Raw genomic sequence first — 15,283 nt, forward strand, 5'->3', positions numbered from 1 at the left:
GTACTTATTTAAAAATATTAAATACACCAGTCAAACACATATATCTTTTATGAAAAAGCAGCATATATCTTGCTTGAGAAGATATATGCAGCTTTGAGTCATACAAAAGTCCCCCATATCCAGAGAAGAGACCACACATCTGGTCTCTAATCCACTGTAAAGGAAAATTGATCACACTTTAACAGCATGGACTTCACTTTCAGCGAAACAGTGGATTTATGGACTGGGAGAGTTAATTTAATATAATGCAAACTCTCTGTTTGATGGTCCATCCATTTCATGGATTACATGGGATTACAATCTGTCCATTCCTAGATGAAACATTATAGATTAGATTGGGATTGGTAATCCAACAGGGAATCCTCCGGTGGCTGTGGATGATATGTGTTGAAGATGGTCAGCCTGGTGGTTAGAGACGTTTCACAGGAACTGGAGGTTAAATCCCTGCTACAGCCAGTATCAGAGTGTCCTCCAACGGTGCTGCAGGCTGTTCAGTGAGAAATACAAAGACGCCAATTCCTATATCTTTGTTTGAGGTGCTAAACTGAGAGGAATAATCTGAGAAGAGATTTGATTTTATGTGTACAAATCACACAATGAATTTGCGTCCCCTCCTACGTCTCTGTGCCGAATCGTTAAAAGCACAGAGAAAATAAATTAACAACCCGACAGGCTGCCAGAAGCAGTTACAAGCCGGCGGTGGCAGTCAATTTTGTTAAAGCTACAGCACCGAAGCAGGTGTGACACGAAGCAAAACCAAAAAAATAAGCCTGTAAATCTGTTGCATATTGCATAACACTGTTCAGATATGTCTGCAAGATGCTTTACAGCCATGAAACATGAATGCTTTTTGTATTGGAACATTTTTAAACCTTTTCAGCCTCAACAGGTTGCTCCATCGATACATGTATGTAGATAAGAAAGCATGTTAATAACAAGAGTGTGGTATTTCACCCATTAAGAACATGATTGTAAAAAGTGAAACGTCAGCGTTGAAGAGGTTTCTGCAAACATCAATTTCTCACACACAGCAGGCTTCACCCACACGGTAACGAGATTAACGGGATTTTGACTTGGTTTAGATCTAAGTTGTGTGACACCAACGAGCTAAGTGTGACTCTCTGGCACGAGTAGCAGAGCCGCTGATGGACTAAAGTTGTAAATCCATTAGTAAAAGAGAGGAGGGCGTGAACAAGCAACACTCAGTCGTGTCTTATCCACTGGAGCGGTTTAATGGATTGACTCGTTCTAATTAGGGATTGCAGACCTTGCTTTAGCCTAGCATCTGTTAGCTGCTGGCATTGTGTTAGTTGCCTTTTCACTATTAGTCACCTAATGTTTTGTCAAATCACATTGTGTTGGTAGCCTGCTGAGGCCCAAGAGAAAATCAAAAATATCTTGCATGATTTATGTCTTTAGGTGTAGAGGCATATATGAACGGATTTGCTCCCTACTCAAACAGTAAGCTGTGTGTCTTTACAAATCTTTTGGATGCTTGCTCTTTCCAATTTCCCCAAATATCTGTTAAAATTACAGTTTTGTGACGGCAACCTTGAAAAGTCAGAGCCAGGGATGCGACTTTGTCTCTCTTTTTCAGTCGGTACACTTATGCATGTGCCTTTGCTGAATATATGGGACATGAGCGGGGTCCACTGGGAGGAGGAGAGGGGGAGGTGAGAATGAAGGATGATAGAGAGGTGGGAAGAATGTATATAGAATGTATTAGCAAGTGGCCCAGTATTTAGTGGCCCGATATATACATGTCTTGGTGAAGAAACCTAGCGTGTAATGTCACACCAGCAAGAAATTACGAACATACAAGTCACTAGATGATACCAACTTTATTTGTGGTCATGTAAAGAACGTCAAATACCATGACATAGACTCAAAGGTTTGTCTTTATTGAGTTTTAAAATGGGTGCTAATTAAAGAAGTATTTTTTATATGTCCGGTGGCAGTCAACAAATTTAATAGCTTATATATCAGCCATGGAAGTGTTTTTGTTTAACAAGTGACCGTTTTAACGAGTGACTCTCAGGCGAAACGCGCATTAGAGGTTCTAAGCTAAGCTCACTGGCTGTTTGCTGTAGCTTTGTATTTTGGCAAACAAATATGGAAGTGGTATACATTTTCTCGTGTCACTCTCAGCACGAAAGGCGCATTTCCAAAATAGTTCAAACCATTCATTTCAAATCCCAGTTTTAATTAGGCTGTGCCTTGATTGAATGACTTGAATAATTGAATGTATAAACAATAAATACACATAGAGTCACTGTTTTCTGCAGAATATTGTGCGTTCTATGTACTGTGTGCTTCATGTGTTCTCATTGTACTTAATATAGTGTGCTGTCCATTTTAGACTTTCACTGAATGTGAGGTCTTGAACCCATTGTGCCTCTAAAACACATGCTACTGAAATAGAAACAGTTTTTTCAAATTTAGATGAGTAGCTCTAGGACACAACAGATGACTCACTGGGTCTCCCAAATCAATTTACTCTTAACTCACATTTGCACCTGCTGCACCCAAGGGAGATGGCTCAGGGGTTTTCTTTTTAAAATGCTCTCAAAGAAATATACGTATTTTTCTTGTGGATTCCGGTCTCGGAGACACGTACAGCAGGTTTTGTTGCTGCTGCCCTTGGATCACAAGTGTGTGCGCGTGTCCTTGAATAAGAGAGCTGACAGAATCACTTGTAGACTTAATCAACTGCACTTCTTTTCTGAAGCTGACATGATATAAGATACTATGACAGTAATCACATTCTTTAGATCTGAAAAGTAGGACTTTAATAAAGATTTGAGGTTTTGTACATGGCAAATATGCAGAACAATACAACACCATACAACACGTGGACACACAGTATTTGTACAAACTTCAACATGACAATAGACAGATACCAATGCATACAGTGAAAAAAAAAGCTGATGTCATGTCAGAAAAGCATTTTCAATAGAGTTAAAAAGTTTTCAATTCCAATAACTGCAAAGACAATAATGCCACACCACTATCAAAAAGCCCCCCCAAAAAGCTCTGAAACAAGCTGAACAGACACCAGGCATAATATAATTAACAACACAGCAGACTGAGAGGCATCATCAAAGACACTATTAAGCACAGCAAGATGATTTTGACCTGATTTAGCATCAGTTTGGCGGCACTGCAAAGAAGTCCTGTGTTTTCAAATGATTTATCAAACCCCTAAAATCTTAAACATCCACCAGGGAGTTCACAGAAACACTGATGCTTAATTAGTTCAAAATATCCTGCAGTGTGAATTTTCCATCAGGACGTTAAATTAGATGATTTTTTTACATGGGTTCAAACACCCGGACAGGCACTTTCCACTAAGGATATTTTTTTTATGCTAGGGAGAGCCAGTTTTTTTTTGAAATTGTGAAATGGACCATCTGTTTTTAACGTCATGTCTCACACAACAGTGAAGAATAACAATCAAAGAGATCAGAGATGGATTTTCAGAAACAAACCGGATGCACAGAGGCATGTAACAAACATACAGTACAACTCATGCATGGAATGTCAGAAGGTTGGAAGAGTTGGAGGTTGCAGGTTGTTATTTCATCAAACCACTTAATTGAGTGGCTGCATGTATACAATTGCAAAGAAGAAACAGTCAGCATCAAGGAATGTTAAAATGACTGTGAGTGCATAATGTAAATTTGAATGTTGTGTATTTTTGGAGAATAAAGAGTGCAAGATGTAGCACAGAATGACATAAATGGGGCAAAGGCTTGTCTGACATATATATAAAATGCCCTTCCCCAAAAAACATTCTGCTAGCGGTGGTGATTTCCTAAGGGAATAAGACTTTAGATTTGTTCAGTAATGTTTTTTAGAGACCCTTGGGCCTTACAGACAAACACATAGACAGCCACCTACCAGCCATGGATGCAGGAGGCACTGTGCAGTGGCAAGACATTACAGGTTTATGAATACATCATGCAGAGGTGAAAACAATGTGGCATCACTTCTTAAAAGTGCCCATTCCATCTCTTCCCCCCGTCCTCCTCCTTTCCCTTCTCTTTCATCATCTACCCCTTGGTGCCATCTACTACTTAATATTCTCATCACTTTCTCCAACAATCTCGATCACCTTACCTTGACTCCCAACTCTAAAACTGTCGTTGCTCTTAATTAACTCCATCCCCGACCATGCTGCACTCATGGAGGGAAATCTGAAGTTTTGCATAACTACTGGCAGCCAAGGTGTAGGTCAACAGCTTTTATTCGACAGCAGCTGTGAACTCATTGAAGTTCTCCTAGCTCTGCCGTCTCAGAAAAATAAACAGACAGTGGTCATGTTTGAACAGTTTTAACAGCTCCTCTAATCTGATTCAAGATTTCAGTTCAACATTTTGGGAAATACACTTGTTTGCTTTCTTGCGAGTCTTGCTTGAGCGTTTGGAAAGAAGAGCCACGCCCATATAGCTATGCACGCCAGTAGGAAGCTACCACTAGCTGCCAGCTAACTTTGCATAGCATAAAGACTGGTAACAGGTGGAAAACGTTAGCCTAGCTTTGTTAAACAAATGGTTGTTCAAAAAACAAAGTCTCAAAAGACTAATTTTAATATTAATTGTGCGGTTTAAACAAACTAGATATAATAGTGAGCTTTAGAGACGCTGGTAGGTAGGTCTCGTAACATTTGGACAGAGCCAGGATAACATTTTCCCCCTCTTTTTTGTCTTTATGCTAAGCTAAATTAGATTGCTACTGATTTACTGTTCAGACATGAGAAAGAAAGCGAATAAGCATATTTCCCAAAATGTTTAACAATTCCTTAAAGGTAAACAACAGTTTGTTAGCTAGCTAATTATTTTACTTTTGGTCAGCTGAACATCACTGTGTCGTTGCTTGTTTGCTCACAAATGAATAGCCAGCAGAAGGTTCAATTGTTTGCTAGTATTCACATCAATAACATTTACATTAGTTGCTTTCGTTAGCGTGGACCAATGATAAAATAGTTTAGTGTGGCCTGAATCTGGAGACAAATCTAATCAGTTACATTTATGAGGAATCTCATGTTGTATTGCACAATTTTCCAGTGGGCTTCCATGATGGCATTGATTACTAGTAGAGTGGTAAAGTAACTGCGAACCCTCTGGTACTCACGTCATATAGATATATACCATTCATTTCCATTCTTTACAAACTTATCAGTCCATGCCACATAGAGATGTTTAAAATAATCATGTAGCAGTGCTAATAATGGGCAGAATCAACTTTACCCCACCCTTCTTTCTGTCACTTCCCCATCCCTCATCAGTCATTGAGAACTCCTGTTGTGTTTACTACAAGGCTCTCCCGGGTCCTTGGTTGCTCCACCGTAAACCTCAACTCCGTTCTCGGTCCAGGGGGCCACATTGCCCTGGGTTACTTTGCCACAGCGGGCCAAGCTGGCAACCTGGTTGGCAGACAGGACCCGGTCCCAAAGACCAACCTGGGACAACTCTCCAACCAGAGCCTGGGATGAGTCAAACCCTCCGCCCAGGGAATCCTGGAGAGAAAGAAGTGTGAAGTTACAGAAAGAGTGTGATTGAAGACAAAAACACTTTAACTCACAAACACATAAAGGCTCAGCCTCAACTGTTTTGCTGCTTTGTACAGGACTGTGGATTTCCTTGTGTGCAAGATGAAGGAAATGTCATAAAAACAAGTCGAAAACAAGACTACTGAACAAATAGGCCGTGCGAGAGGGGTTCTCTTGGATCTGGATGAGGGCCCCCTAGGCTGTAACCGTGATGTATCAGACCATTATGCAGAAGCACACCTTACAAACACTACAACATCCTATGCTGTAGTCAGCATAGGCCTGAAGGGCATTCAAAATGAAATCTCTTTTGGAGAAAGCCTTACCTGACTCCAAGCACTGAAAACTTAATTTATTTAGTCTTTCACTCTGTGATTCATGCCCTCACCTGCTCCTGCCCCAGTATGAGCATTCCTCCAGGTCTGACGTGATGTCCGGCTGCCAGCCCGTGGCCCTCGCCCCTCAGCTTTCCCCCCTGGTAGGCCTGCCAGGCTCCTTCCTTATGGCTCCAGCTCATGCAGATGTGCTGCCAGCTGCCTCTGGAGAGGTTTAGAGGCAGCTGCGCCACCTAGCAAAGGGGAGAGCAAAAGGGCAATTCAGAAGAATTCGATGTTTCTACACCACACATTTGTAGGTGAGACAGGATGTAACTCTATAGCTGTGTGACGTCCCGCTGTTATCTTATTTCTCTCCTGTTTCCTCTGTTGGCTGTTGTGCAGTATTCCCTAAGTCCCAAAGACATCCTGCTACCTCCAAGGACACAAAACTTTTCCTCGAGGCATCTATTACCATAATAACTTCATTGAATTATACCAGTCACTGCACTGCACTACACCACCCTGCAGTGCTGTCAAGTAGGTGTATTAATGTTCCATTTAAATACATGAATGAGGCTATTTAGCTTGTCTGCTAAATTGGCTCTTTCGTTTGATGTGTTGGACTTATTTGCATGCTAATACAGTGCACTACTTCTTCTGTAAGAGACATAAGAGATTCTAATCAAGACTATAATCCTGTTTCCATACAGCACAGAGATACTGGTGTGTAAGCCTACTAAAAAGCAATTATATAAAGCACAAAAAAACAAAGATACCAATTTGTACACTGGTTGACATCGAGAAACCCACATTTATCCCAGATCAGTGCTACAGACTCTTGGATCAAGATACTTACAGCACAGTTATTAACAGGTACTCTCTGTTTGAGATTTTCTTTATCCTGTATGTTTTTTATTCAAAAGGCACTGACATATTATTAAAGAAAACATTAATTAACATAAATGTACTGTAACAAGTTCCTAAAATGAAGCAGATTTCCACGGCTGCACCATAACATTAAATTAACAAGTAACACAACATATTAATACAGATTGAAATATCACAATGTGTATGTTAAAACCTTTATTTGTTTGGATAGAGTACTCCACATATATTTACTATGTAATACGTAGTAATGCATGCAAACTTCATGTAAATCTTGATTTTTTTTTTTCAAGCAATAATTGAGATATTGAGCAATTTATACTGGAATTATGGTGTTTAATATATTGCAAAATGATCTCAAAAATCAATAATTATGGATTTTTAAATATAAGTGTAGGTCAACGTATTCAGTTTCTATATACCATTGCATTCATTAAAATAAATTTCTGCCGAAAATGTATTCATAACGATACTCTCTATAGACTCTAAAAGGTTTGTGTCGTCTTATTAATACATATCATATCAATCAATAAATAGTTTGAAATATAACCCACAAACCTTGACATAAATCTTCTCCAGAAAATCAATTGCACCCAAACAGTGGACAGGTCAGTTCAGATATATAGTGTAGTCTCTTGACTGAAAGCATACCTTGTCATTGACGAGCAGCTCAGTGGGGGTGTGCAGGCCTTGCAGCAGCACCAGCTCGTTGGGTTGCTCGGGAACAGCGTAGGACAGAGGCGTCCCGATCCCTCCCGCCGCGGGCCGCAGCCACAGGCACACGGTGAAGGCCCTTAGCGCCGGGATGGCGTGTTTCACAGCAGCGTACATGTAGTTTGTCCGAGTTGGGAAGGACAGCCTGTAGCCCTCCGGAAAGGAATGCCCTGAGACACCTGAGAGCACGAGTATGGAAACCAAATAGAGAAATCAATGTAATCATCGATCTGGCAAGACGATCAAATAGATTTCCTGCTTTTCTCATATTATGTAACTGATCTATATTTTTAGACAGGGCATGGAATTCATAGTATTTTTGATCTTATTCCTTCTTTTGCAGAAGTTAAACATAATTTATTCATCATAAAGAAACCCCATGGCGTGATTTGATTGAGTTGATACAAAAATTTAACATCTGAGGTAACTTTTATGCCAGATTATTTCTCTTCATTAGTGACTTGAGTCCTCCTGCAGATGATTCATTAAAGTCTCTTATCATGCCTCACTTCATTTTGTATACTTGTTTTTTAATTTTTTTATTTAAACATAATTTCCTTCATTTCCTCCCCTATGTTAATACCGACCTCCCTCCAGCCCTGAGATTCGGTGGTGTAGATTATTGATGCCCTGGTCGATTTCCTGTCTGTGCTTCTCAGTTTCCAGCCTCAGGGTCTTTCTCTCTTTCTCCAGCAGTTCCACCTTCCTCTCCAGCTCCCCCTCCAAGTCTTCCATCCTCAGGGGCCTGTCAGCACCTGCTCTGTGCCCGGGATCGGCCGACCTTTCTGGGCCGCCCGACACGCTGCCTCCCTCTGGTGCTCCTGAGGTGCTGCTGTCTGTCTGGTTGTGAGGAAATGGGCCGATGTCTGACTGCAGAGGAGGGAGACAGTGGATGAAAACTGGTTCACAGTGTGGGTTTTACAGGAAGATATTGTAAAATACAGTCTGCGGTCGTTGTTATGTTTAAACAAACCAACAGTTCAGGTAATAGTGTATTTACGACCTTCGCAGTGAATCTCAACATTAGCTCGGTTACATGCCTATGAAAGGAAAAGTTATTACACCAAGATCATTCATTTTGCTGAGACATTACTTCACTGCTGGATATACAACGGGGCTCATTAATTAAGGTTTCACTGCTGTAGTTAATGTTTTGTCTTAAGACTTTTTCACCATGAGGTTGATACCCTGCTAGAAATAGCTTGCACATAACCCACAGTAAAATCACAAATTATCTCAAATGAAAGCAACAAATTGTAGTTTTTACATCTTGGTTTTTTTTGCACAGATTATTCAATTTAGGTATAACGGGTTAATTAGAGAACGTTTGGATTTTGTCTCCTTCAGACAGAGCTGTGCTAGGTGTTTCCCGCCGTTTCCATGTCTTTATGCTCAGCTAACCTAACTGAATTCCGGCTGTAACTGCATACTGAATGGACAGATGTGAGAGTGAAATCAGTCTCTCATCTACCTTTTACTAAGAAAGCAAATAAGCATTAATTAAAAACATGTCAAACTTTTCCTTTAAACAGGCTGTTTTTCTTCCCTTTATATTGAATCTCACACTTTAGGTACTCCATAGGATTAGCATGCTTTTACAGCATAACTTAGAATTGATTCTGGGTTTTATTTATTGATGTTTTCATATTGCTCTGTAATTTCTGTCAGAAGCAAAACAGGTTATGCACCTTTAAGCCCATTTGTGACAAACAATGTTACATTAAAGCATACCATAACTGTCTGTATCCAAGTGCCACACATGAAGTTTGTGGACAGGTTATCTTTAAGTTTTGCCATCTCATGTATATGTCAATTAAGCATACTGCAATACATTATTGCATTTCAGAAAGGGCTACCCAGATAACCAACTATTTCAGTCAACAACAAATGACTAGGATTCCTTGCATAATGGTTCACTGAAATAAATAGACAAACCACAAGGGAAGGAATGTGGGAACTACATACGCTGCAAGATTCCTAAAACCTGCGTGGTCCAGTATATCCACTGAACATTGTGTTACAGTGTACTGTAGAAATACAGAGACATCATAAAGGATGTAATACAGATACATTCAGTGTGCTCAGTGCTTACATGTAGCTATAAGATACAACACATATAAAGTAAAGCCATAGAGAAGAATTACTACCTACAATTATAACTACTATGTGGCAATCTGACATTTTAACACATGCATGTAAATCATGGATTATAAGAGAAGTTAGAGCATTGGTTATTCAAAGATTCTAAAGTGCAGGTATTCATTTTAGTCCAGAAAAAAGATGCATGGTCAAGATGGATGGAATTTCCAATGTAATCCTCAGTTCATCATATTTAACATGTGTTCTTCAGTGGATTTATCACTATCCCTAAATACCAAGGATAGAGTAAAAGCAATGTCCTTATTTTACATTTTCCAACCCGGAAGGCACAATACATAATAATCTTTAAATACTAACACATTGCTGTAATAGTTATTTTAAAACTGGATCTTGCTATGCACTGCACACTACGATGCTTTTACTCCCCCCCCCGAGAAAGAAGATAACAAATATACAGGAAGCACACATCATGACTGAGGTCAAAAAAGTGGGAGCAGAGGAAGGGAGGCAGCATATATAGCCTCTCATTGAGTGGAAGTGGTTGCACCTGACGGGGGCGGTTCATTTCCAGGCAGGAGCGTTTGTTTTATCCTCCCTCAGGTTCGGTTATGAAATCTATTTCCAGGGACTTTCAACAGGCGTCGTTATTGTTCTTAAGACATAAAATAGTGTACAATCCTACATATACCTCACACTAACCTGACAACCATGTAGCCTCTTGTGTTTTTATCAGCCACACATTGTCTGTTGGTCCACTGCTTAACTGAAATATCTCAACAACTATTACATGGATTGCTATTAAATGTTGCAGATACCCATGCTTCCAAGAGGATGATTTTGGTAGCATGGATATCTGGATGACTTTCATCTAGTATGAGTAGTAAGTGAAACATTTTCACTTATAGTGAAATTTCTCATTTATTTATTATTTAGGTTGTTAACCAATTTTGGGGGGAGTTTCTAGTCTTAGCGACCACTCAAAGTGATATTCAACACAAGTCACATTCACACACTTATAAATACACTGATGGTCGGGGCTACCATACCAGGTGCCACGTGTATCTCAGGAATCATGAGCATTTTAATTGGTCTAGAAACTCCATATTGTCATGAAATTTGGTACAGATATTTTCTGTATAACTTTGGTGATCCCTTAACTTTTCATCTATCGCCATTCACTGGTCAAACTTTTGATTTGTCAAATACTTTAGTTTATGAGCAAAAACCTGCTAATACTAATGACGTTCCCATCAGCGTTAGCAGTACGTTGTTTGGTGAAATTTGTACAGATACTGTATAAGATCCCTTTAACTTTTCATATTTTCACTGGTCAAACTTTTGATTTGTTTAATTAGCAAATGGTAGCATGCTTACGGGGTAAACTGAGACAGATAACATGATTCATTACCTACTTTACATCAACATGTTAGCATTGTCATTGTGAGCATGTTAGCATGATAATGTTAGCATTCAGCTCACAGCAACGCTTTACCCAAGTTCAGCCTGACAGAGCAGCTTGCTGAGCTTTTGGTCAGATCTTAGATAGCCTAGTTGTTTATGGTTTCATGCAGCATTTCCACTTATAGAACCTCAAGCTTCCTTGATGGCTTTGATTATTGAGGTACTCAAGAAAAACCTTAGTTGTCACTTCTATTTCAGGAAAGCTGCTATTTCTGCATTTTTGCCAGATTTTATAAAGTGCCAAAACGTTGGATCACAGCAGTGAATCATTTTAGAATTAGATATGCATAAATGTCAAACTTTCACGGCCCATATAAACATTGCTGCAGTCATTTAACACCCATGCATGCTGCCTATTAACAAGCCTAATGCAAAACATCTGCATGAAAACAAGAGTGTTCTATCATTTGGTCAATTTAAAAATGACAACAACGAAATTCAAAATAAGCCACAGAGCATAGGTCGGAAAACACTCCACACAGCCAGCACTAAAGGTAAAGCACAGTGCAAAGGATCTCCACACTGGAGCTGGATCAGTGTGATTTACAGAGTGCTCACTATTATTGAGCTGCTAGTTATGATGGAAATCTTACTGATGTAGCAACTGTGGTACCAAGTGTACTGGTAGCTACGCCAGAAATGGAAAATAATTACAGTAACATTTACACCATTTGCATCCTGTGTGCTTCACGTGATCTGGTCTTGAATGCTAACGGTGATAGGAATTTAAGTGTGTGTTCCAATACCCATACAACCATACCATGTATGGTTGTCCCAGTACATAGTATGACAAATGTAGTATGCAAAAAATACCAGGATGTTCTACTGAATCGCTTTTTGCAGAATGTAAGCCTGCATATCCTTCTGGCTACTTGGACCCACAATCCTCTGTTCAGTGGATAAATTAGGAAGAGGGTCGTAGTTGTATGTCCCAACTGAAAGCATACCGCTGGCAATGCTACGTACTTTGAAAGGGCAGCTGCAGTACGTGCTAAAAGTCAAAAGAAAATGTATACATTTTGGAATGCAGTGATATTATTTGACCTGACTAGTAATCCCAGATGAGTGCTCGTCCTCTATATTCACCATAGCTTCTGAAGTAAACACCACACTGTGCTACTGAAGTAGGCCATGTAGCTGCTGTACTCTGAAACGTGACTTGGATGCTAAAATACATACAAGCTACAGTATTGTGCTTTAGGTTTAACTACAAAAACCTTTGAAATTCCATTCAATATCATTCTGTCAAAGGTAAATGTATTCCTGAAAAGTTTAAAACATGGAGATTAATCAACGCTCTTGCCATCTGTCAGTGGGCATATGGAAAACAGACAGTGTTTTTAATCCCCTAAGAAAATGACCCATATGGACATGTCCTATATATGCTACTACAGAGTAAGGAGTACTACACTGCAGAGAATCACGTTAAGTTTGCGCTTTCTACAAATATAGGCAACTCATAAATTATGTATGGTATTTCTTTGTCCCGAAATGAGGTTATACATCATTGGATTCTGGTCAGATGAGAGCATGTGTCATGTTACTCTGCTATACTCTCTCCTCTGCCTCCTCATGCTGCTGCTGCTACTTTTTTCTCCTCTCCCTTTACCCCCCTTTATCCCCCATTTATGTTAAATGGTTATATTACAAGTTTGAAGATAAAATAAAGAGTCTTATATTGTTTATGTATCTGGTTGCCAAGATCCAATATCACACACAAAAGCTTTTGGATAACTCATTTGTTCTCATTCAATATTAAAACCCCTTGCTTTCATAAACCACTCATGCATGCCCAGGAATCCTAAAAGGGACTATAAGAGTGGAGAAAAGACAAAAATAGCTATGGATGTCAACTCACTTAATACTGCAAAATGTAGCTAGAGTTTGAGTTAAAGTAGGATACATTAATTTCCAAAGCTGTTTTCAGTCCATGAAACACCATTCTAGGTCAAACAAATAGGGAGATCCTTCTTTATGGCCCCAAAATCCAATCATATGGGACCAAAGACTGCTTCCTAAGTATTGTTTTAGCTGCATGCAGGAGATGCTTTATGTGGAGGTGTTATTTTCTTCACCCTCTACCTACCTCTAGTTTCTCTATGCGGTCTTTGAGCTGAGTGATAGCCTGCTCCAGTTCATCCACAGCCCTGATCGTGAGCAAGTGAACGCCGTCGGTTGTAGAACCCGGGCTGTCCCGCACCATGATCCGCTCCAGGTGCTTCTCCTCCGCAGTGCCTTTGCCCCCCCACAGCCCCGCAGCGCTCCCGCGTCTGTCAGCGCCGCTACTTCTGCCGTCCAGCCCCTTCTCGCAGTCGGATAGTTTCCCCGTCAGATCCCTGATGGTCCGCTGGTCCGTTAATATCTGGTCCTTTTGCTGCAGAACGGTCTGCCGGAGCTCCTCCGCGGTGGTGCGCAGGTAGCCCCAGTCTTCCCCCGCGTACAGCGACGGATCTTCAGCTTGTTGCTGAAAGTTTTTCGGGTTGCACTCCCCGGCGGGGATCGGCGTGCAGATGAGTCGACTGACCGTTGGGTCGTGACCTGTGAGTCCAGTGACCCCGTCCGGACCGCTGAGCCCGATGTTGAAGGTCGGTGCTTCCGAATCAGGCGTTTCAGAACCATGGAGAGCGCCCAAAGATCCGGGCCGGGCCATAGAACCCGCAGCAGCGGGGCTCTGAGCCCCGGAGTCCGGATACAGCGAGTGATTGTCGTTTGCTGGTCGCTGTTGTGCTGCGGCAGCCCTGGAGGATCCGGTGTGGACGGCGGCGATGATACAGATTACCGCTCCGATGAAGGCCACCATACCGGCGGCTAAGATAATAACAATGAACTTCAGGGTGGCGACGGGCGCGATCAATTATTAGAAAAATCTAATAATAATAATAACTCGGACTCCGTAAGAAACTTAAAGCTCCAAAGAAACAAAAGCATCAATTTTTTTTCATGTCTGTTAATATTAGAGAAAAAAAAACCCAAATCCTCACTTTTCCTCTTTTCCACAAGAACAGGCGATAAGAAAATGCGAGTATTGCACCATAATTGAGTCAACAGAAAAGATCAGAAACGGTCTGTGATAGACCTCCTCCCCCCTGTTCTGCGCGCATGTCCTCTGTGTTCAGGCAGAATCCAGCCTGTTAATACTGAGGCAGAATGAGGAGGGGGGAGTGAGAGAGGGAGAGAGATCCATGCAGACTGATAGCACACATCTTTGAACATGTTATCTTTTTAGGCTGGGGCTGACTTTTCCAGCAGTGTTTAAAGTGTAATCTGTGTAATCAACGATTTTTGCTCTTATAACAAATCAGATATTTTAGGAGTCACATTGTATAGAGAAGGTACATTTTTGTGTTCTTTCTCACTTTTCTTTTTTCCTCAAGCTTTCATTGAAGATGCAAATTCTAAACTGGATCTCCTCTGCATGCATAACAACTGGTTTTACATCAGGAAATAGTTTTTTCCCCCTCCCGTGGGCTTAATACTTTCTTGCTCAGCAACACATTACCAACCTACTGTAATGCAATATGGCCATAAGTCAGCCCCAAGGCTCCCAGTGGAACAGTTCTACAGCAGCAGAGATGACAGAATGATGGACCTAGTGGGGGTTTATGTGCCTGTGTGTGTGTGTGTGTGTGTGTGTGTGTGTGTGTGTGTGTGTGTGTGTGTGTGTGTGTGTGTGTGTGTGTGTGTGTGTGTGTGTGTGTGTGTGTGTGTGTTGCAGAGCCCGATACAGACCTGCTGATATTAGGGTAGCTTTCATTAATCCATGCTTGGCAGTAAAACATACATTTTAATCTCAATGTGATGCAAATGCACGCACTAGTAATTAAAAAAACATATTTATGAGCATGTATGAGAAAAACTGAGCGAGGGAAAATTAAACACACACACAGACAAAGACAGGTGTGAGAAAACTCTTTGACGTGTGTATAAAGTGAGTGTGTGATGTGCATTCTCACACAAGTATTAAGGGGGATTTAAGCTAAGACTTTTCAAATACCCAGACTCTGAAAGCTCTAATAGAAGATGGGTGAGGGAGACGGCATGAGACATTGTGAGACGTGTCTGCAGCAGAAAATAGCTGGGGCTCTCTAGTCTCCACTAGAATAGTAAAGTAGATTGTTAAGTACTCCTATACAGACGGAGACAAGAGACCGGGAAAAGTAAATACAAACCAATCACTCCTCACACATAAGTAAGACTGATGTCTGAGCTCCACAAATTTGTATTCAGCTCGCACACTAAATGTCACTGGTGCCAT

General features: G+C 40.8%; 1 protein-coding gene across 1 annotated transcript; it reads right to left on the reverse strand.

Annotated features, from left to right (window-relative positions):
- Window positions 1-4,558: 4,558 nt before the first annotated feature.
- cbx6b (chromobox homolog 6b) lies at window positions 4,559-13,882 on the reverse strand (the record flags this gene model as incomplete). Its single annotated transcript, XM_054607346.1, has 5 exons — window positions 4,559-5,518; window positions 5,940-6,119; window positions 7,405-7,646; window positions 8,055-8,337; window positions 13,115-13,882. Coding segments are annotated over 5 exons (1,704 nt in total), but the record flags the coding sequence as incomplete, so codon positions are not given.
- Window positions 13,883-15,283: the final 1,401 nt, after the last annotated feature.

Source organism: Anoplopoma fimbria, chromosome 11, assembly GCF_027596085.1.
Source record: "Anoplopoma fimbria isolate UVic2021 breed Golden Eagle Sablefish chromosome 11, Afim_UVic_2022, whole genome shotgun sequence".
NCBI classification, from domain to species: domain Eukaryota; kingdom Metazoa; phylum Chordata; class Actinopteri; order Perciformes; family Anoplopomatidae; genus Anoplopoma; species Anoplopoma fimbria.